The sequence below is a fragment of the Mastigoproctus giganteus genome, chromosome 3 (genome assembly GCF_048544385.1).
Source record: "Mastigoproctus giganteus isolate SK-2022 chromosome 3, ASM4854438v1, whole genome shotgun sequence".
In the NCBI taxonomy this organism is placed as follows: Eukaryota; Metazoa; Arthropoda; class Arachnida; order Uropygi; family Thelyphonidae; genus Mastigoproctus; species Mastigoproctus giganteus.
In genome coordinates this window covers 221,513,903-221,539,382 of record NC_143577.1, presented here as the reverse complement: position 1 = coordinate 221,539,382, position 25,480 = coordinate 221,513,903, and the positions used below count along the sequence as shown (strand labels likewise).

Here is a 25,480-nt window from a genome sequence, read left to right as displayed (position 1 = left end):
AACTTTTCTATTATCCTGCTGCAGTAGCATACTGTCTTTACTGTCATTAACAACCCTGCAAACCTTTATATCATCCGAAAACTTGGACATTAAGCCTGATTACCTTCATCAACATCATTGATAAATGCACAAAACAACAGTGGGCCCAGAACTGGACTCTGGGGGACTACACTAATAACATAAGTCCACATAGAGATGTAGCTAGTTCTAGGATTCCACGTGAACACATTTTCTGGCTGCTGCTTTTATTAAACAAATATTTAAGTAGCAGCAATAGCACGCAGACTTGGAGACAAATTTTTAGATATACGTGTGTTTATTGATACATCACGTGAGTTGCTTCCACTACTCAGGAGGATAATGAATGAAAGTAATTTTAGTTTAATGAACAAGCAGGGTACTATTTCAATATTGGTGAATGACAAAGTTTTAGAAAATAACTCTTAATCTTGTGTTATTTTCTAAATCTTTTTCTGTCATGACTATCTGAGGATGCTGCAGTTCCTCCAGTGATAACACTTTGGCCCCCAGCTCTTTAGAAACAAGTACATTTATCCACAAATCAATGTAAAGTAACTAATAACATCTTTAATTGAATAACACCACCCAGTAAGTTAATCCATTAATCATTAAAAAACTAAAAGGAACTGACGAATGAATAATAGAGACACTAGGAAATTTTATTTCATTAAAAATTATATTACTTACTTTAGGGTGACTTGTGGATAACTGTAGCTGTTTCTAAGGAGCCAGAGCTGAAGCCCTGTCACTGGAGGAATCACGGCATCCCCCAGACAGCTATGACAGAAAAACCTAACTTGAAGTAGCATTATTTTCTAAAGCTATAACCTTACTTAGTTTACTTAAAGCATTACTTATAAAGAATGTGTTGTGTGTGCAGGTGATGATTTTTGTTATGCTAGAGTGTTTTGCAAATTACAGATTGTGGTGAATAACAAATACACCACAATCCGTAATTTTACGTTAATAAGTAGCTGTTAATAACAAATTATTATGAAGCAAATTGATTGTTTCAAGTAATTTACAATTTCTATATTAAAAATTTGTCCCTGCCAGCATATGTGAGAATTCCCTGGAAGCAATGTAGAATCTGATGATTAGACATCAGATTATGTACACTAATATTTTTTACATATACTAACCAGTTTATCAATACAGTATTCCTTTGTATTCAGTATTTAAAATAACAAAACCGTTAACAAAAGGTTTGAAATTAAAGATCATTTGCAACTTGCACATGGATTAATCTTTGTTACAGTGACAATATATGTAATATATTTTTCAATATGGTCCATCATACATCTGTGATATTTATCATCCATAATCATTTTAAGAGCAGAGAATGTTTCCACATCAACAAAAGTGACTGAACTAAATTTAAAATTGAGAGCCTTTGAAGTCTTGTAACAGTACTTGTAATGAAAGTTCCTGTTCATTTCCATTAACAGTGATCTGTTTTCCTTAAAATATGAAATCCAAAGTTCTTTTTTAAAACATTAGAAAACTATTTTTTCTGTAACCTCTCCAGATGTGGCTGAAATTTCTAACTGACTTTTCTCTACCTCTTCAATTGCACTGCTCAAAGGATGTCCCCATCCTTCAATTTCAGTTATAAAATTAAGTTTTCATGAAAAATAAGCTTCGATGAACAGCAAATATTGTATAACTAAAGAATTGGAAAGGAATGCATTGGCAACACCAATAGCTGCAGCGTCGTCTGCAAACATTAAAAACTTTTTTAATATGGAATAAAAGTTTTTGTCATAAAACAATCTTATATGTAACCATGTTCTCCACCTTGTCAAAACAGGCTCTAGTGGAAGAGGGAGGCCACATGCATAGGATCCTTTTTTAAACAAGGAAGAACTTTATTCTGCTGAACTGTTTCTGTCAGACTATGTAGGTCATGGGCTAAACAAGTAATGTAAAATTAGGTTTGGAAAGAAAACCTGCAAGGCTGATATTATCACATATACGGGCAGCATCACCAACAAAAATGCAAACTTTTTTGCATTGGGTAGATTGTCGGTGTGGTTTTATGACTACAAAGAATCAAAAATCTTGCAAGTGTGGAGTGATTCAAATTTTTGAGAACCTTACATGCAAGAAAATGCCGACAAGGTTCCCCTCTAATTTCCCACATATCGAAAGCTCATTATAATAACACAAGCATCTAGCATTCCATTGGTGGATATCTGGTTACACTTTTTCCAATATCCCGGAGAATTTCATGAATAACACATCATATAAATATCATTAAGGTATAAATGTTTTTTGGATACTGCTGCTTACCAAATAAGACAGATCCTCTGAAAAGTCACTTTTTTCCTTCTCTTGAGGTGCAAGACTTGGTTAAACATGATTGTTCTGGCATTTTTGCCTTGCTTTTTCTTCTTTGTTTAATAGCAAAACTGAACTGTTATGAAACACATTCAAATAACTTTTGTCCAATGCCTTTAATGGCATGAGAATTAATGCCAAACACTACTGACATGTTTTTTAAAGCTAATGTTCCTGTAAAACTATTAGCATCAGAAAACTTTATGTCCATTTCCAAGTTTAATGACATAAAAACTGATCAAATTAATGAAATATGCAGTGTTTCTAGTAATATTCATATTGTATGCATTTATATGCACTAATGATTAAAACGGTCAAAACAGTCAAAATTCTAGATAATTAGGAAACAGATATACAAGGGAGTTTGAAACCACGAATACAGAGCTATCAATTAATTAATAATAATTTCACTTAATACATAAAACTAATTTTTTTTAATATTAATTACTTACAAGGATTACATTAGCTAAGTGGGCTGCAATAAGGGCATAGACTCCACCAGAAGCACCTGCCAGGAAAGTTCTAGGATCAGAAAGTGAAGAACCTAATGATCCTAAAATGGATAACAAATGACAATTAGTTTCATATTTAATTAGCAAATAAAAATTCTTGTTCAACTACATTTTGCAATTTACACAAAAAATCGAGGAAAGTGATTATTCATATATAAGGCGATGTAAATGCTCTTTGTGGACTAATGTTATTAGTGGAGTCCCTCAGGGTTCAGTGTTAGGTCCATTGCTGTTTTCTGTATTTATAAATGATATTGATGATGGTATATCAAGCTTAATGTCCAAGTTTGCAGACGATACGAAGGTTGGCAGGGTTGTTAAGGACGCTAATGACAGTACGGTGCTGCAACAAGATCTAGAAAAGTTGAGCAGATGGGCTGAGAGGTGGCAAATGAAGTTTAACATTGACAAATGTAAAGTACTACATATGGGAAGCAGTAACCCCAGAGTAATGTATCAACTCTGTAATACTACACTGACAGTGGTAGAGAATGAAAAGGACCTGGGGGTAATAGTGCAGGCATATATGAAGTTTTCTGAGCAGTGCAGATGTACTGCAAGAGTAGCTCATGGTGTCAATGATTTGTCAATGATATACAGAAATTTTTCTAGCAGGGATAAGGTGATTATTCCCTTGTATAAGGCAATGGTCAGGCCACACCTTGAGTACTGTATACAGGTCTGGAGGCCTCATTTTAAGAAGGATGTAGAGCTGTTGGAACAAGCACAGAGAAGGGCAACAAGATTAGTGAATGGAACGAAGGTTTGCTCTTACAAAGAAAGGCTTAAGTTTTGCAGATCACAGTGTCTGGAGACAAGGCACCTGCGAGGTGATCTGATTGAGGTGTATAAAGCATTGAATGGTTTGAGCATGCTCAATGCTGATAGGATTCTTCCTCTTGCTCAGAATAATGAGAGGGCATAAATTCAAATTGAGGATAGACAGTTGTAGGATAGAAGTGTGGAAGTTTGCCTTTAGCCAGCAGGTAGTTGATTGGTGGAACAGACTTCCACCTTTTGTTGTGGAAGTTGATTGCATAAATAAATTTAAGGCTGAACTGGACAGGTATTTGGAACGAACGGAGGGGTGAAATGGGAGCGTTTTTTTCAGGGCTGATGCTGCATAAGCTTGCTTTCTTGCATCATATGTCTCTGCTAATGCCAAATAATCACCTTATCTAAGGAGAATATTTAATGCCTGATACAGGCATTGCCATCAAATTTTCTGAAGTTTATTTTCTTCATTTTGGGAAATAATACTGGACTCTAATAGGGCCCTTTCTTAGCCAGGGCCCTCTCTAAGAGGTTGGGAAGTTACACTCCTAGCTTTTCCAAATATACCAAAATTCTTTTCTTTTCTGTCTGCTGAGCTATTAAAGTAACATAAGGGCAATGTGGATGCTATTGCTATCCTTTCCTCTATGCTATCTTCACCTTTTTTATGCATTATTTTTCACCTCCTTTATTGCACTTTATTTTCCTTTTCCAATACCATTTTCTTTTACTCATTTCTGTTCCTCCGTACGTATTTTTTTTTAAAATCATTTTCTTACTTATACTTTCTCTTCAATTCAACTTATTAGTTATATTGTTATTTGTTATTTGGTTTTTTAGGAGCATTAGCAACTAAGGCCATATTGCTCCGGGATATGCGGTGGTCATTTCCTGACCTTTCCGCATCCTCCGTATTTGGTGGTGACAGGCTCGAACCCCGGTCTAATCAAGAAGCGTGTGTTATACACTGCTGCTCCTTCCCACCTGGCTACAGAGGCACCTTACTTATTAGTCACATTACGTAAATACTAAGTCTGTTCTAATGTATCAATCTGCCTTTCCTTCAGATTTGCCTTATTCATCTTTAATCTCCCTTCAAATCCACTTATTACTGCATACATTGACTTATTATTTTAATTTTATTATACTGTTTAATTTTTCCTTAATTTGTCACATACACTGTGTTGGGACTACCCTCCCTATCTTCATGGAAGAATTTGCTGCTTTTACCCACCTTATTATAAAAAATTAATACTTTCTTTTTGCATATTATTGTTATTCTATTAGAGTATCCTTTTTAATATTTTTTCTTCCTCAGCTAAATGTAGGCATAGAAATGCAATTTATTGATATTTAATCAGGTGTAGTCCTCAAAGAATTATCTGCTTTATGTATCAATTATTTATAGCATGCATCAAAAATTTTATTATTTTACTGGTCTTTTACCTTCTCACATCTTCCCACCCTATTATTCGATGCATGCTGTTTTATTGTAATCATTAATATTAATCATTTATTTTTACTTTTCCTTTGCAGCTTCATTCCACCTAATTGGCTTTCTAATTCAGCCTTTAATTTCTTATAATTAAAGTGTATCACTTAGGTTTTTTGCCTTCTTTCCCTTGTCATCCAACCTTAATACTTCTCTTTCTTTCCATCCTTTCCCTATTAGTTTGACACCTTGTGCTCTTTACATTTCCATCTGTCAGCTCTTTCTCTCGGTTAATTATCATATTATATATATAGTAGAACCTGTATACTTTGCTTATATATATAGTAGAACCTGTATATATATATATATATATATATATAGATAAGAAGTTCACACATAAGAGGTTCCCCCCCCCCTTACTAGGTTTGGTTTCTTAAGTCCCAATTTCACTTCTATGTATTGTAATGTTATTTTCCCACATAAGAAGTTTCCCAGGTAAAAAGCTTTTTCCTGCATAAAAAGTTTGTGATAAAGAATACACAGTGTATTATTATAATGATGTTTTCCCACTTAATACATTTTTTAAAATATAGAAATTCTTCATTTTTAATATTAAAAAATATTAAGCAATATAAACATTTAGAAATCGAACAAGTTATTGCCAAGCATCATTTTAGTTCATAGTAAACCACCAAAGTAGGTAAAATGGCATAGTTTTTTACATCTCATATTGTGACTGTCTTCACAATGAGTTTCCCTGATATTGCACTACCTCCAATAAGCAATGCTTCACCACTGAGAAGACTAATTTTACTTATTTTCAGCGAATACCACCACCCCTGCGTGGTGGTATCCACCAAGAATCAACTGGCGAAGTGTTACCTATTCAAGAATCCAGTGTCAAAGCATTGCTTATTCTAGGTAATTCAATAATCAGGGTAACTCGTTGTAAAGGCTTTCATAATATGAGATATCACAAAAATGATGCCACCTACTTCGGTAATTTACTACAAACTAAAATTATGCTAACTTGTTCGATTAGTCATTTTTCCGTAGTCTGATGCTTTCAGCCTTAAAACCTTTTTAGTATAAAAATTTGGATATAATGGAAGTGACATATTGCAATTGTTTTCATTGATATCCATTGATAATTGGATAGCTTTGACCACATGAAACAAGCACAGTAAAGCATTTTCCGTTAAGTTCTGATTTTTCTGAACAGTTCTGAATTACTTAGTGGATTGTTCTCTGTCTTATTGTAATTGTGACCTTTTAAGGTATGTTGAAACTCCAAAGGAACTCATCCTTCTAACTTCGTAATAAGTTTAATGAACAGAATGTTAAGCAATTAGAAATTCTCAGTTTAAAAATGTTTCCCATAAGCAGAATAAAATATTTATAAATTCTGAAATAGTACTTAAAAAAAAAAAAAATCTTTAACTTAAGTATATCTATCTTTTCATTTTCATTTGTGTAGTTATTTCATACCATTAGGTCATTTTCCCTTCTAAGAAATTTAAAAATAGATCAGTCATAAAAGATGTTCAACTCTCCAGAAAAAATTACTAAACTGAATTAACGTTTGTTATTTGGCTTTTAGGAGCATTAGCAACTAAAGCCATATTGCTCCGGGGATATGCGGTAGTCATTCCCTGACCTTTCTGCATCCTCCGTATTTGGTGGTCACGGGCTCGAACTCCGGTCTAATCAAGAAGCGTGTGCTACGCACTGCCGCTCCTGCCCACCTGGCTACGGAGGCGCCAACTGATTTAATGTCTGACAACATTACTTAAGAACGATTTTTAAATTTGAAATTTTAGTGTATAATGCAATGAATCAATAGGCATTTAGTAATAAATGCTCAATTAAATATTTTTGTTAGGGGTGTGTTTTCTTAAAAATTATTCTAGAAAAGGTGTACTGTCAGTTATACTAGTAAGAAGAAAGACGTATGACATGACATTCGTACACAACAGTAATGCCTCTTCAAAACTTGTCACCACATCAACAGATAGTACAAAAGCAATGACTGGATGCAACACTAGTATTACTGTACTCTGTGGAAAATGCCAATTTTTTTTTATTTATTTTTTTTTTTATTAGGAAGCACTATATTTAAAGGTGCTTTTTTTAAATTTTTTTTTATTGGAAGCACTATATTTAAAGGTGCTTTATTTTGAACATTCCATGAATATGGTGAATTCTATTTGTACCGGGCCACTGAAAGTGCTATCCTTATCTTGTATTAAAAGGCAAGATAACTTAACAAAAGGTATTCTTGCAATGCCTACAGGATTATCTAAGACCTTTTTTCCCAACCTTTTTTTGACCCATGAACCCCTTTCAACATAATAGTTTTATCGCAAACCACTAAGCCTATATTCTCTGAAATCATATAATAGTTCTGAATATTTATTATAAAATATTTCCAGTACTACATTTTTATAAGCGATATTGCACAATAATATAAAATTATTATTAAGTACCTATACATAACAATGGTCTTTGAGAATAAAAAAAAATTTAGTATGGAAAATATATTTATAATATGATATACTGTATCCCCCCATACTTCTCCTTCAACCCATGCACGGTACTAAGTACTATAGGTTTTGATACCTTTTGTGTGTTTGGGGTTTTCATAAAAAAAAAAAAGATAGTAAGCTATTATAAGGAATTGTAGGAGATATGGTTTCTTTCATTGGCAATTCTTTACTTTAATTTTATCTTTGCTTATTATTAGTTACAATTTTCATAGACCTTTTACCAAAGCCCACAACTGAACTGCATAAATTAATATTAAACGATTTTGTAGTTTACAAAAATATACCTATGTAAATCTAAGCAGACACCATTACAGAATTTTTACTGTGAACCCCCCAGAACACTTACACAAACTCTTGGGGGTTCATGAACCACTGGTTGGGAACTGCTGCTCTAAGATAAAACAAATTTTTGGAATCAAGAAATGAATAAACAATTCGAAGAGTTCACTGAGGTTTGATGGTTATCTGATTTAGCAATTCCTATTGATTTAAAACAAACTCAAAATGACTGGATCTGTATATACATACAAATACATTTTATGACTATCCAAAGTATATATAAAAAAGGTGCATCCCAATCACTTCCTAATAAAAGAATACAGTAGAAGAAACCATGAGAAATTTGGTGAGAATGTCTACTTGGAACATTCAAAAGAGATCAAGAATTTCAAAGCTTGATTTGTTAATTTGTTTGTGATTCAGCCAATAGCCACTTTCATTTTAAATCCATTACTTGCAACTAATATTAGTGATATTTCAGAGCAAATATAATAATTAAAATCATGACATTTATTCCAGAAAATTACAAATTAGCAGACAGCACACAAAATCACATTAATTTTGATAAATGTTTATTACTTTTATCAGCATTAACTTTTATTATATTAATGGAACATAAATTTTAAAATTATTTGATATGTATTTATAATTTTTTTTAAATTTCACTTGTCTTCTATTTTATGTAGCTTTCTAGATATCTTGAATTTTAGATGAAGCATCACCAGAATAAGGTTGGGAACTCCTCATTTAGCATAAGAAAAAAAAAAAAATATACTGCAAAATTAAATATTTTTATAGAGATCTTAATAATTAATGCCATAACATAAACTGGGAATTTGCATTATGGCAGAAGAAAAGTATTTTTGAGTATCTCATCCAATCATATTGGTCAAGAGGTGGGGAGGGTGAAACTTTCTCTAAGAACAGCTAAGAGTAAAAATCCAATAAGTCTTAAAACTGATTTCTTAGGCATCTGACCAGAACACAAAAACTAAGATTTGACATCAGGTTAGGAGGAGAATTGACATCAGGTCAGATGTTTAATTCAAAACTGTCTACAGCAAGATATTTTTTTTCAAAGTATACTTGAAAAGTATTTATGATGAGATAATTCATGTGAAGCAAAACTGCAAATCTCTATACAAAATCTGTCACTAATTTGAACAATGAGAACAACATCTCCCAATGTGAATGCCACAAAAGTTACAAATCATGATGGTAAAAGCCTTTTTGTGTTTGTGCCCATGCATGCATGTATAAACAGGCATGCACCATCAAGACTTGGAATTTCATATGAGTTTACACGTCATGATTTGGAACATTTGTTTTCTTTTATGCAAACCTTACAAAAATTAAAACAATAGACTTTTATCCTATCGCTCACTTATTGATTTGGAACCAACAAATTTTTTCAAATTCTATGATAGCAGTGAGGTTTTAAAAAAAACTGATTAAACAAAGAATGGTATTTAAATGTTAAGGGAGAGGTATTTAATGTGTCCGAAATTAATAGTTACTATGACAGATTTACCTGCAATAACTCCTAGTAAATAAACAAGTCCAACCCTCCACCATTTGTGAACCAACTCCAAAGGAATTCCCAAAACTAACTGAACCAGAAGGTTGAAGAAAATATGGACAGCTCTAAGGAAAAAAATTAAAAAAAAAATATATCTTTTTTATGCAGAATAAGTTAATACCAAAGATATATAATAATAGTCTTTAAAAATATTTTAAAATTTTACATAACGAGTACATTTTTTTTAAATATATACATACAAAAAAGTTTGAGAATTATATATGCAGCATTTAAATACACACAACTAGCAAACAATATATTATCATCTTAAAAACTCAAGGGCTCACATACATATTTTATTACTGAGCAGCAAACAAAAAATTTACATAAGAAAAGTCTAAACTTGGATTTTATGTTGCAAAGCTGCTGTAAAGAATTATTCATATTAAACCAGTTAGAGCAAGAAAAGTATAATGATATTTATTAGTAAATTAAGGACTATCTTCTGTATATTTAGCAGCCAGCAGAATTTCAAATATGTAATTAATGCAATGGTTTAATACCCTAACCAGAACAAAATCTGTATCTGAGTTGTTGTGAGAAACACTACTTTTAAACAAATACCATCACTTAAAGATTATTTTGTTGTTGTTATTTGGTTTTTAGGAGCATTAGCAACTAAGGCCATATTGCTCCGGGGATATGCGGTGGTCATTCCCTGACCTTTCCGCATCCTCCGTATTTGGTGGTCATGGGCTCGAACCGCGGTCTAATCAAGAAGCGTGTGCTATGCACTGTCGCTCCTGCCCACTTGGCTACGGAGGCGCCTTGAGATTATTTTGTAATTTGCTTAAAATATAAGACTGCTATGACAGCCTGTTTAAAGATGTATTTGATCTTGCATCAGACAGCAAGGTGGGTCTCTATTAGAAAAGCTCTTAAAACTTGTGAATAACGAAGTAGTTATATGATTTACCATAGAGTAAAAAGAAATTAAAATTTTAAGTATTTAATACAGTAATAGCTAAAAGGCCTATGAAATAAATAAATTGAAGACCATCTCTGAATGTAGTACATCTTGAAGAAATTTAGATATTGAAGCTTGTAGCTTGTTACATCTAGAGTATTAAAGAACAGAGTGTCACAGTGGTCAAAATTCTGTTGCTATGCTAAACACAGAATTCAAGGTAGGCATCAACTTACTAACTTACTTCATAGGCCATATAGCTTCCACTATATTAAAATATGCAATTTACTTGTAATACAGTGTTATTCTTCCAGATAATTATTATGTAACTATTATCTCAATGACAGGAGGTTAGGAACCTCATCAGTGAAGCAGCTGACAATTAAACTCATCAAAATGAGATGCTAAAGGTGTAAGTAATCAATTTACTACAATAGATTTTATGATAAACTTTTTGATGAATTTATCACTGAATTCACCACAGTTCCCATCATTTACCAATTTTTTTACTTGAGCCAAAGTGGAAGGAGAAAGCTCTTTCTAACTAACTGCTATAAATACCACCATTTTTATAAAATGTGCACTTCTGTGTGATGTGGTTGTGGCATATTATACATTGTAAATGGATGCCAACATTTTGAAAGCAAGTTGTATTAGGGTCTCCAAATGTTTAATGTCCCTTCACAGAGCACAGAATGGTAATATAAAATATGGTAGGATAGTGAATAATTTAATTAATCAACAAAAAGTAAAAAAAAAAAAAAAAGATTTTACTCTCTTAATGAAAACAGTACAGAAAAGCTGATTCAACTTAAATATCAACCAACTCTTTGACATATTTCTATTTTTACAAAAAATAACTAAACTAAAATTTCCTTTTTAAGGCAACTTGCTCTTCATGGCCTCAGTCTCTTGCATCACATATAAAAATCTGTACTACCAACAGGTGTAGTCTGAAAAACTTATTATAATGTTGTTGTTATGGGAGTTTAATGGCACATAAGCTACTATGGCTATAATGTGCCTACTTATTATAAGTGAAATGTTCCAAATAAACTACGCCTATGATACAACTATAAAAGTAACTTCATAAATGAAATTTATATGTATATTCAAAAGCATTTACTGGAATAAAAGTCAATTTTCACATATATAAATTCTAACTAATGTTATGAACATACCCTGCATGAATAAGCATGTATGAAAGGTATCTCCAGGCTTCATACCGACGATACGGGTTATATATCAGAGGGCTAGACATTGGAACGGGACCTGTGGCACTTATTTCATCATATGCAATACAGTAATAGACAAAAACTCCAACCTGAAACAAAAAATTCAATAATGTGTATGTTTTATTAAAGTTCTTTTTATAAAAAGAATCGAATAAGCATATCAAAACAGCAAATTAAAGAAATTAAAACCATTTTTCATAGATAAGAAGAGGAATATACAAAGTGATTATGCTTTGTTATCTCTTAGAACTAGGGCACTATCACAACATTCTTCTTTGGTGTTGTATTGCAAATAAATGGTAATGGCAATTATAATCAAGAGTATAACTGCCATTTCTTTGTGACATTACTTTGCAATCTTAGCTGCAGTTCTGACAGCTATTGGTAACTTTTCAAAAGATAGGCAAGCATCCCATTATTGGGATGCACATACAATTTTGCAACTTTCAGAACTGAAGTTTCACCACTGTTCAAGTATTTTTGGCATATTGGTTACTTAGACGAAAGTGCACCAATTCTTATAGTTTAGGGTTTTGTTGGTGTTACATCTATACAAGGGTGCATTCACAGGCTGATTTACACACTGCTGTAAAGGCTGAAAAAATCTTCAATAAGTGTGTGTGGAGAGGGGGAAAGAATCACTCTCTTCACCTGCAAACTGGCCAATTACAGCCTGATTGAAGAGGCCTTTAAAAATTCCTCCAGTCTAATGGGATTTGAGCCCAAATATTTCCCAACGAGCAAAAGTGGCAAAGCCACACTGTCTTACTGTCTGGAGATTATATGGGATTCTCTCTCTTTATATGAATATTCCTTTGCTACAGTAACCAATTGTGTTCCTCTGAGTTATTCACCTTTTCTGTAAAATGCTAAGCACATAAAAAAATAAATACATTGCTGAAGTACATAAACACCATTATTAAAATACATCAATCTAGTTACAGTACAGCTAAAGGGTAATAATGATAACTTTCTCATTTCTTGTTTCTACTCCAGCACAACCACTAGGTCAGAGAAGTTTACAGTTAATTATTTTTACAGTGAATTCAATGATTAACCATAAGTTAGCAGTCATGTGGGCTTAAATTACAGTCCTCTGAAATGTGTGCACGTTATTGCACTCTTGCACTGACCCCTGCTACTGCATAAATTTAATAAATATATTAAGCACATCTTTATAATATCTGCTTAAACTAATGTAAAATGTTAATGTTTCTAGGTTATGTTCAAAAAACTATAGTTTGTGCATACAATAAAGGGATTTAAATTTGTATATTTAAATTAATTTAGTGCAGATTGCATCTTTGCCAATACTGACTTGATAATGAAAGCAGTGGATTTGAAAAACAATGTCTTAAAAAAACCTCAAAGAATGTTTATGCAACTCTGGAAACTTTGTTTTTGAAAGATATCACCAAAATGCATACAGGTCCAGAGGCCTCATTTTAGGAAGGCTGGAATTTTTTGGAATGGGTGCAGAGAAAGCAACCAGATTAGATTAGTAAGGGACACAAAAGGGCATGCTTGCTTACCAAGAAAGATTTCTGCTCTACAAATTGCAGAACCTCAAAACTGGGCACCTTCTTAGAGACCTAACTGAAGTACTTAAATGGATTTAGTAAGATAAATGCTAATGGTATCTTTACTCTTTGTTAGATAATACTCTTAAGAGGACATAAATTTAAACTGAACAAAGATGGTTGCAGGAAAGACATTGAAAATTTGTTTTCAGCTAAAGAGCAATCAATTGTTGGAACAAACTTCCATTTGGTGTTGTAGAAGAGGGTACCATGAATACATTTAAGGAAGGATTAAAAAATTGTTAGAGGATACACTAGATGAGACAGGTAGTTTTTTTTTTTTTTTTTTTTTTATGTATAATCTTGCTTCATTTACCACTACTAACTTCCTGCCCAGATTTGAACATATATTCCACCAAAGTTCTGTTTATGAAAGCAAGGAACCCTTTAAATAAGAGTTGCTTGATGCTGTTCTATCCAAAACATATAATAAACAGATCTAAATCTACATAATTTATATAAATTAATATATTATTTATATTAACTACACAGTCACAGCTTGAAAATAAAGCACAAAAACTGAAACAGAGGTTTCAGGTCTGATGCTGAAATCAATGGTCAGCATCTCACTCACTCACACACACACACACACACACACACGTTATGGAAACTGGAGTTTTCCTACACTCTTGTAAGGCTGTGACTTGTTTGCTTGAACAGGATGTCTTGTTCTGCCTCTCAATTGTTCCAAAATATCTAAGTGTTCAACTGGATTCAGATTTGGGCTGGAAATGGCAGACACCCACATTATTCTTGTCAATAATTGTTTAGAGAATTTCCAAGCAGAATTGTTCAGAATTCCACGATAGGTAACTATGGTGGTATTCTGAACAATTCTTCTTGGTTTCACTGACATTAATTATGCATTTATGGTTTCACTGACAATAATCAGTGGATTAAAAGTCCAGACCATGAAAAACATGTCCATACCATTACAACCACTACCAAACTTCATTGCTGGTGTAATACATTCTGGATGATTGCATCAGAACAAACTGTTCTTTGGGTATATGCCAAACTCAGGTGCATCCATCTGATGCCTGCATTGTATAGCAGATTCATCACTCTACATTATGATCTGCCACTGCTGTAATGACCAATGCATCTATTCTATGAAACCACCAGTCCTTAACAAGAAAGGTGGTAACATGCACTGCTGGAGACAACTCAGTTTATGATCATGATAACCCATTCTAAGAAGTGTTTTACTGATGGTTGTTAATTCTTTTATGTATCTAACTCTGTCAACTGTCTTTCAAGTCAGCTCATCTCATGAGGGGGTCTTTGCAATTTCCTGCCGCCATCTGCTTCAACTATCAACACTGATCAGGGTGATAATTAACAGTAGGCTAACTAGCTTGTCATGGATGGTAACATTACCTTCTGCCATGCATTAGCATACAATGTTGCCAACAGCCAATTTAGATGTTCCACTTTTTTTTTATTTTTTATTATGTGAATGCACATGCCCACTATGTGATAATCTATCACATTCTTGTAGAGATATGGTCCTTTTCTTATCCTGTTCTGCTTTATTTACCTTTCATGTGCTCTCTGGAATTAACCAAATTGCCAGGGATGAAGGTGTTCCAAAAGCATTGGAGGATAGTGTATAATTAATTCTCATATAGAGCTTAAAAGCATGCATCCACATTAGTTGCATAATAATGAAAGCAAGTGAACAATTAACAATCACTATATGTGGCTGTAATTAAATTATTGACCATTAGCTTATTCATGTGCTCTATTTTAGTCATCTGATATGTACATAAATTTTGCATGCTGCTATATAAAATTCAATTAAAAGATTAAACAGGTGGCTGACAAAATGAATAATATTGCAATGTAACCAATGCAATTCAATAGTGGGCCAATGTGAAACACAGTCCCTCCCTTTTAGTGATAATACATGGAAAGAATTATTTTCTACTCTTCTTAGTCATCCTTGATAAAATATTTTCAGAGCATACTTAGCTCCTTAACTAATAGAGATTAATTTATAGTTATCCATGCAACTTTCTTTTCTACTATTAAATTTAACAGTTTCTCAAGCATTAGTCTATCATTAAGCAACAGCTTTGCAAATAACCTATTCCTCCAGGATTACCTTGGATAGTTGTCAAAAACTTCAAGGTTGTTACTAGTGGTATTTTGCTAATTCCAAGTACACTACAGTACCATTATTGTAATAATTCAGCATTCCATTCCCATGTTTTTAGTGCTTAAGTGAATGGTAAATAAGAAAGATTTTTTTTTTTTTTTTTGATTTGGTAGTTGTTGGCGCATCGGCTTCTGTGGCCATATTGCACCTCCCAAGGTTTTTGCAGTACTTTGATCCAAGCCCGAGGCGGGAATCGAACCGCGACCTTTGGGTTGCCGGGCAGGTACTTTACCCACTCGACTAGCCCGGTCGGCGTAAGAAAAGATAAACTGAATGGACTTGTCAAACAGGAAATATTTAACGAGCATCTGAAGCACCTACACCAAAAAAGTTCTGAAGCACAAACACCAACGTGTGAGGACCTGATAATTCATCAGCAGGCTGCAGCTGACAATGTCTCTCTAAGAAGAGAGAGAGAGAGGGAAAAAAAAACAAAAAAAAAAAAAAACTACACTATTCCAAAGCAAAAGAGCACTTCATTCCACATATTTTTGCAAGATTTTCATAGTTTGTTAGTGCATAAATTATGAAATAAAGTTTTCTTTGCACAAGGTGTGTTCAATACACTACAGTAACTTGCTTTTAAGGGAAAACATTTCTAAATACACGTTCTTATTCTGTTATCAAGTCATGACAGAGATACCCTGCACAAGAAACCCTTCACATTATTTCTGTGAAACCTTTAGTGCAGATTGCATCTTTGCCAATCTTGACTTGATAATGAAACCATTATCAAGTCAAGATTGGCAAAGATGCAATGTTTTTCAAATCCACTGAGATTCAGTGGATTTGAAAAACAATGTCTTAAAAAAATGTAGTTAGTACAGTATACTGAACATACCTGGTATAGGAAATTTGTTTCATAATTTAGGTACCAACACACTAAAAGACTTACAGTAATAGAAATGAAGTGTTTTTTTTTTTTTTTTTTTTTTATTTAGCCTAGTTTAATATCATTAAAGCATTTATGCTTTTTCACATAAAAAAAAAAAAAACACCATATTTTCAGTAGGCAAGACATATCCACTGAAGTATGCAGGAAATTTTTTGGCTAAAAAAAAAAAAAAATAAAATAAAAAAAAAAAACAGAAGTTTTATGCTGTTTTTTTCAGCCACCACCAACTATTTTGGTGGTGGCTGAAACATAATGAGAAAATAAGCAAGCCCCACTTTAATGAAAGCAAGATCTAATACTTATTCTTTCCATTATTCAAAAACCCACAAAAGAAACTTGAAACCTGAGTATGCTAATGATAATTTTTCTTCATAATACTAAAGTATCAATTTTAACTGCAATGATATTTATACCATGACTGGAACTGTTTTAATTATAAGCATAATTATCCAATTTTATATTTTCTATTGAATAGATCATTGTATATAATAAAATAAAAGGTTCAACCTCAACTAGAGTGATGAGAAGCAAAAATATAGGTGGAGGACAGCAGTTGTATTCATCAAAGTAACGTCTTACAGTTGTTGCCGTCTGAGATTTAGGAACAACTGCTAAGGCAGCAAATCGTACCAGTTGCTGAAATTTTGGTCTTGAAGCACCAAGATCACTAGCATGGACCTGCATTTGAAAGAAAAAATTTGAATTTGAAAGAAAATGCACAAATATAAACTGGTAAGGAAAATATTTTCAACTTTAGTTACAGTTGAAATAATATCTATTACCTATGATACATTCATTACAAACATTTGTTTTCATTAATACTTTCACTGCCGATGGTTCTTTATTGTTGCACATGTCAATTAGCACTTTCTACTTATATCCAATTACTGATTACAATAACAGAATTTGCACTGCCATTATAAACAATAATTAGGCAAGAATTTTATTATATAAATGCTATTTATCATTTTTTGTTAAAACTTCTTGGGAAAACAGTTGTGTTTACAATGAAAACAAATGCAAACTGTTGACATTAAAAACTAAGTGTTATGGTGTGAAAAATAAAATTGCAATATATAACTGGAAAAATTTTATAAGACATTTTCAACAATAATACTAGTAGATTTTCCTGGATTCAGTATTAGAAAGCATTTATAGTCACTGAAAAACATGACGAATGGAAGTCTCAATTTTATTACAGCAGAACTTGAATTATCCGTCAGGCTACGGGACTGAGACCATGATGGATAATCAAATAGATGGATAACAGAATATGTACATTAAAAACATTATACATAAAATAGACCAGGTCATCTAACTTGTTTATTTTATTACATAATACATAACCTAATGAAATTTAATTAAACTTTTAATTATTATTTATTTTTTTACAGGTCATAAAAAAAAAAAAAAAAATCACAGTACAGATATCTACATACATACCTATTTTTAATATTTGGACTTATATTGGTCTAGTAATGTCATAAAAAATTTAAAAGAAAACAATATTACATACATACAACATTGTTCTAACGTCATTAAAGAAATTTAAAAGAGAACAATATTACAAAATTAAATTTCTTTTCTAAAAAAAAGTCAGTCAATTTCTTTTGTTTCATTACCCCTCGAGCCTTTTGGGAGGCAATGTTACAAATTTTATGTAAAAGTAACACTTGTGTAGCATCTGTTTCTTCTTGTACATCGAACCACTCAATGCACTCTGACAACATAGTTTCAGCTTCATAGTGTCTAATTATGTTTGTTGTTCCATCAGCAGCAGCTTTTTCTCCTTCAGTTTCAGAATCATCTGAAATTGTCATCACTCTTTGCACAATTTCATCATCATCTAAAATTTAGCATCTGATGTCCATATCCAGTCAATCATTTTCTTCCCTCCGTTGAAATATTTTTAAAACCAGGAACATCCGAACATAACTGCAAAATTTCAGTTTCTTTTGGAATAGTTTCTGTATCAGTTGAATATATTTCTGACTGAAACTTATTCCAGGCATCAGCGACACTGAAAATTGCATCTTTTATAGTGTAGCTTTTCCAAAACTCTATCACATCTAATTTATTTTCCAAAAGTTTTTGAATGAACATTTTGCAATAACAACGTTTCATACTCTCAATCATGCCTTGGTCCATCGGTTGAATGAGAGATGTCGTGTTTGTTGGCAGAAAGTGGCATGATATTTTGCCCTCATCGCTTTTTAAATCACATATGTGTATGGGATGAGTAGACGCATTGTCCATCAGTAGCACTGCATATTGTGGTAAACCTTTTGATACCAAATGTGATCATACACATAGTACAAATATTTTATGAAACCAATCATGAAATATATCTTGGCTCATCCACGCATTGTTTTGTGAGAAATAACTGGCAAAGCATTTAAATTAATATTTTTAAATGATCTAGGCTTTTTTGGTTTTCCTATAACAACCAAAGGCAATTTATGACTACTGCTGGCATTAGCACATACCATTATAGTGATGCGATCTTTTTGCATTTTATATCCCAGTGCCATATGTTCAGTCATTGAGATCAGTGTCTTTTGAAGTAGTGCCTTCCAATTAAGGTCAGTCTCACTGCAGTTGTATATTTGGTCTTTAACCAAACTTTGATCAGCTATTTCATTCTGTAGTTTTTCATGATAAACAGAAATTGCTGTGCTATCTGCACTTAGCTTCTCACTCTGGATCGACAACTGTCAAATACTATGGCAAAATTTAATCTGTCCAACCATCCTATGCTAGCCTTGAATGAAGGATATCCGCATAATTTTTTTATTGATTTCAATGGCTTTTTCGATTATTATAGGTCCAGACAATGGAATTCCTTGGCTATGTTTTTGAACAAATTGTTGAAACATTGCAGTATCCAATTGTTCATTTTTAGCAAGCTTGATTGTTTTATGACTTTTAACATTACCCAACAGTGGTTTTCAATTTTGTCTGCATCATGCTTTATGTCATCTACTGTTGTTCTTCCAATTCCATAAACCTATGCTATACTTGTAGCACTTTTATCGTTTCTTAGACGATTAATTATTTCAATTTTTTGTGATAATCCCAACACTACTCGTTTAAGTTTCTCTGTCATTTCAATGGGTTTACTAAATAAAAATTATTAAAATATGAAACAAGACGTTAAAGTACAACTGTATACAGTGAGTTGTAAACAAAGACAGTGACACACACAGCACCAATATCACAATGCAATATGGTTAACAGAGACCAACAGTAAACAGGGTGATGGGCAATCAAAGTTCTACTGTACTACTAATTCATCTAGATAAGACTGCAGTAATAATTCAGACACAGCATGGGTTTGTAGAGGGAAAGTCTTGTCTGACCAATTTGATTGGATACTATAACGTGGTCACAAAGGAACTGATACAAAAAATAATTTTGATATCATATACTTGGATTTCAGGAAAGCTTTTGATACTGTTACACATGGAAGACTACTGTACAAATTGATTGTACAGTAGTCATTACGGGCAAATTGCTACAATGGATAAAAGGATGGTTGAGTAGGGGAAGACAGAGAGTGTTAATCAATGGACACTGCTCTTTGTGGACTAATGTTATTAGTGGAGCCCCCCCCCCAGGGTTTGCCATTGTGCCCATTGTTGTTTTGTATGTTTATCAATGATATTGATGAAGGTATATCAAGCTTAATGTCAAAGTTTGCAGATGATACAAAGGTTGGCAGTATGCTGCTGCAACAGGATTTGGAAAAGTTGGGCAGATGGGCTGAGAAGAGGCAACTGAAGTTTAACATTGCATTTGGGTAGCGGTAACTCGAGAGAAATGTACCAACTGGGTGGTATTACACTCAGGGTTTGTTTGTTAGTTTGTTATTTGGTTTTTAGGAGCATTAGCAGCTAAGGCCATATTGCTCCGGGAATATGCGGTGGCCATTCCCTCGACCTTTCCACATCCACCATATTTGGTGGTGACAGGCTCAAACCCCGGTCTAATCAAGAAGCGTGTGCTACGCACTGCTGCTTCTTCCCACCTGGCTACGGAGGCACCACACTCAGGGTAGTGGAGAATGAAAGAGACCTGGGGGTAATTATGCAGTCAGATATGAAGTTTTCTGAGCAGTGCAGACAGGCTGCCAGAGTAGATCATGGGGTCTGGTCAATGATATGCAGGAATTTTGCAAGCAGGGATAAGGTGATGATTATCCCTCGTATAAGGCAATGGTTAGGCCACACCTTGCATACTGTGTACAGGTCTGGAAGCCTCATTTTAGGAAGGATGTAGAGTTGCTAGAACGAGTGCAGAGAAGGGCAACAAGACTGGTGAGGGGAACAAAGGTTTAAGTTCTGCAAATTTCAGCATCTGGAGAGTAAGCACCTGTGAGGTGATCTGACTGAGGTGTATAAGGCATTGTATGGATTGAGCAAGCTCAATGCTGATGGGATTCTTCCTCTTGCTCAGATTACAAACCTGAAGGGGAATAAACTGAAATTGAGGAAAGACAGTTGTCGAATAGATGTGCAGAAATTTGCCTTTAGCCAGTGGGTAGTTGATTGCCAGAACAAACTGCAGTCTGTCATTGTGGAAGTTGATAGCTTAAATAAATTCAAGGCAGAACTAGACAAACATTTGGAATGAATGGATAGGTGAAATGGGAAGGTTTTTTTTTTTTTTTTTGGGTGATGCTGTATAAGCGTGCTTTCTTGCATCATATGCCTCTACTAATGCTAATTTACAATCATCATCAAATAGCAGCCAAGTTTCTTGCTAGTAATTAGGATCAGACCGAATCAGGAGGCTAGTGAGAAAAATCAAAGAGCTTTTGTCTCTTCTATTGTCTTGCTAAGATCATTAGTGTGCTTATATATGCAAACAAAACTGCTTTATTTATTCTGGAATTTTCCGTTCTCAGTCCAACACTGCTACTAATTTTTCCACATTGTCGAATGATGGTTGTAAGTATCACGCTAATAATGAGGAGTGAACTGTACTTGAAAGAAAAAAAGGAAAATCTCAGGCATTACATGCTCATCATTAACAACATTCACATTTCCAGACAAAATCATTTATCTTTACTGGGGATAACTATGACTTCTAACCTCAGTTGGCATAAGCATATCAAATATTTTCTTCCTCTGCATCAAAAAAAAGAAAAACCGATTTCTCTGGCTATTATTCACAGCATTACTTTTCATCTAAATACCTACTGATTGAACCCAAAGGTCGCGGGTTCGATTCCCGCCTCGGGCTTGGATCAAAGTACTGCAAAAACCTTGGGAGGTGCACTATGGCCACAGAAGCCGATGCGCCAACAACTACCAAACCAAAAAACCAAAAAACCTACTGATTATATAAAAATCTCAAATCCACCCTACCAAGGAATATTTTCCCCTACATCTGGAGGTAGTGTTTTCAAAACCTCTCTTAAGTCAGTTTCTGCTGCATATTTTTTTCTATAGATACTTCCATGGGCACTGTTCTTCTGAACTGTGCCATCTATAATTCAAGTCCCCCCCCCCACAAACCAGTACACACACATGCTTCAACTAATCAATATCCATTCACTGTTCAACTGCAAATTTGCAGAACAAAATTTTCCTCTTCCTCATTTCTCTTTTAATTCGGTTCTTTGGCATGTATTTCCTGAAAATTATAATATACAGAAATTCGAGTCTAATGGCAATATCTTTGTATCTTCTGAGCCTTCAATCTATAAACAGTACTAAAGTACCATAGGTACTAATATCTTTAGTTTTTAGAGGGCACCATAAAAAAAAGAATGTTACATATAAATATTGCTTTTATTTGTAAATAAAAGTGAACTATCTGATGAAAACAGAGATAACTTAAATTAAGTGCAATTTTCAAAAGTTATCGGTGCAACACTTAAATGGGTCATCCATTTTGCTTATAATATAGTGTGTGGAGTCAACGTGGGTGCCAGCATCTGTTTACGTTACACTAATACCACAGCCAGCTTCCAAATTTCAGCTTCAGTGATGGTGTCCATCAAATTTGGAAGTGAGGGGGTATTGTTTATAAAAATTCATTCCTTCAAATATTCTCAGAGGAGAATCCAGTGATATTAGCTTCGGTGAACTGCGGTAACTAGAATCCTTCAACGTTACTCAATGTATGAACAGATCCAACCTGTTGCAAAGTGAGTGGGGCAGGGAAGGGGCAGTAATAACACTGTTTTTATACATTTAGAGATGAGGACTGATTTTTCAACAACATTATTATCAGTAGTAGTAGTGAGGCATGATGCAAAAAAAGCAAGCTAAAAGCATCAGCTCCCCCCCCCCCTCAAAAAGCATCCTCCCACATTACCTGTCCATCTCCTTAAATAATTTGTCAAGTTATGCCTTGAATTTATTCAAACTACCCACTTCCACAGTAACAGATGGAAATTTGTTCCAAAAATCAACCACCTGCTGGTTGAAGACAAACCTCTACATCTGTATCCTACAACCATCCTTCCTCAATTTGCATTTATGCCCCCCCATGCAGGTAGTTTGAGCAAGAGGAAGAATCATATCAGCATTGAACTTGCCCAATCCATTGCCTTAAACACCTCAATCAGATCATTTCGCAGGTGCTCAAGTCTCTAGATGTTGCAATTTGCAGAACTGATGCCTTTTTATCCTGCTCACCAATTTCATTGCCCCTTTCTGCACCCATTCCCACAGATCTATAATATCTTTCTTAAAATGAGGCCTAATATTGCCTCATACAATGGGATAATCACCTCCTTATCCTTACTAGGAAACTTTATGTATGTCATAGACAAAACCCCATGAACTGGCCTGGCAGGCTGTCTACACTGCTCAGAGAACACCATATCTGACTGCACAATTACTCCAGGTTTTTTTTTTTTTTTTTTTTTTCCCACTGGATCATATCTGGATTACTGTTGACCATATGCAGTACCTTGCATTTGTCAATGTTTAACTTCAACTGCCATTTCTCAGCCCATTTGCCTAATTTTTTTTTTTTTTTTTTTTTAGACCTTGGTGCAGTAGCTTACCCTGATTACTGTCATTAACCACCCTACCAACCTTTGTATGATGTGCAAACTGATATACTTTCACCAATAGCATTAATAAATATAGAAAACAACAATGGGCCTGGCACTGAACCCTGGGGGACTCCTCTAGCAATATTAGTTCATGAAGAACAGTGTCCATTAATAACCACTGTCTTATCCTACTCAATCATCCCTTTATCCAGAGCAGTAACTTGCCCATAATGCTACACTGCTCCAATTTATATGGCAGTCTTATGTGCAACAGTATTAAAAGCTTTGCTGAAATTCAAGCATATGATATCAAAATTATTTAATATACATTAACAGCTAAAATTAAGATATTGGCGATAAAAAATATGCATGTCTTGAACAAGGGCCTCTGCACTTGAAGGATCAAGGGAATTTCTCCCATGATCCTTCAAGAACACTATAAAGTGTCATTTATCATAATTAAATTGAAACCTGTGTTAAGAAGTATGCTTCTTAATAATCACATCAGAAAGTTAAATTGGAAAAAAAATCTAAATAACATAAAAAATACAAGATGCCAAAAAGGTCTGATCAACCAATTTTGGTCACATCCATGTTGAACAGTTATTTGTTTTCAAAGCATTTAAATTGTTTTTAAAATACGGGATGTTGTATTTTCTCACTCAAAGATTAGGGTTGGTGATTTGATGTATTTTGGGGTCGGGCTTGGAATCCGTGGGCCTCCAATTCCGTGGTGCATTGGATCATTGATTTTGTCTATAAGGGTGTGGAATACATGTAAACTATTTGTATAGTTATTCAACAATGGAGAGTATCAGCACTGAAGTGTTCTACAAGACATCATAGAGATAATTCCTCCATTTCTTAACTAATTGATATATAATGTAGAATGTATTGAGCCTTTGAAGCTCTGTTATCTATTAATTAAATGTCTGTACATTACATAGACATGAATAAATGGTGTTTTATTGACTTTTGATTTGACCTTTGGTTCATACCGAACAATGTTTTCCACATTTCAGAACAATGTTTTAGTTCAAGAAAACAGAAAAAAAAAAAAAAAAAAAAAAAAAAATTAGATTTTCTTAATAATACCTACCATTCTTAAAAATTCATCATAACTTAGGAAATCATCGTGGTTCCAATCAGCACGCTCCAAAATTTCATCAATAACTTCTGAAGGAAAATCTGTACTGAGTTCTGTGTTGCCACTCTGAAGTAACCGTTTTAGAGCACTCAGTGGTATTAAACCATCTCTGTCGGTATCATACTAAAAAAGCAATAATTTTAGTCATTTATAAGAGTGCCCTTATGATCTGTCTCTTATTTTACATAAAATATTGTCTGTATAACTCCCTATACTTTTATTCTTATTCAAAAATAAGAAATTTCAATAAAATCGGTAAATATATTTACACATATGTATATATAATTCAAGCTTTCTAACGTTCAGTTTATTTGGATTAATGGTTTGAGATGATTAAATACCAGCTTAAATACTTATATAAATACACAATGTATATTTGTATAAATACATGATATATATTTGCGCATGTCTATTCCCAAAATATTGTGGTAGCATGCACAGCAAAAGGTATATACTCTGAATAGCAGAAAATATGTTCAAAATTTATTTTGGTTATCTCATTTTTAGTGATTAATTTTTCCTCTAAATTTGGTTATAATAAGACAATATAATTTCTACAACAGAGAAGTATCAAGCTTCTTTAGATAAATTCTCCAAACAAATATAGATGAATCAGCACCAAAAATTAGCTCCCAACTTCAGCTGAATAAGCTATTATTGTAAAATGATTAAACTCCTCTGACCAAGTAGCTGTGCCAGAGTATAAAAAGAGCATTTTTTTCCCCCAATGCTAGAGTGCCAGGGAGGAGTCACTATTGCAGTTAGAATAATATTTGTAATAATCAGTTAACATGCACAGAAGCATGAACACATCTTAAATACTATTGAATATACATACTACATATGTATTATAAAAATTGAAGCGATATTTCTCAATTTTGGTCGAAAATCTTTATTACTGCTCTTTTATTATTTTTCTTTCATTAGAATTATTCTTTTTTTGGATCAGTTCATTTAGTTATAGTATTCATGTTTACAATTTCAAGACTGCACATTTTTAAAAATGCCTTGCTGCATTTGAATACAAGAAAATAAAAAGCAGCACTCAAGAGGAGTAACT

General features: G+C 33.5%; 1 protein-coding gene across 1 annotated transcript in view; it reads right to left on the bottom strand.

Annotated features, from left to right (window-relative positions):
- rho-4 (rhomboid-4) overlaps positions 1-25,480 on the bottom strand; it is a 51,689-nt gene that overhangs the window by 14,608 nt on the left and 11,601 nt on the right. The window contains exons 3-7 of the mRNA XM_090370890.1: positions 24,373-24,543; positions 16,769-16,939; positions 11,572-11,714; positions 9,436-9,548; positions 2,814-2,914 (exon numbers count right to left, since the gene is read on the bottom strand). Of these exons, the coding sequence (XP_090227016.1) occupies positions 2,814-2,914; positions 9,436-9,548; positions 11,572-11,714; positions 16,769-16,939; positions 24,373-24,543 (699 nt within the window). The remainder of the gene's footprint in view (positions 1-2,813; positions 2,915-9,435; positions 9,549-11,571; positions 11,715-16,768; positions 16,940-24,372; positions 24,544-25,480) is intronic.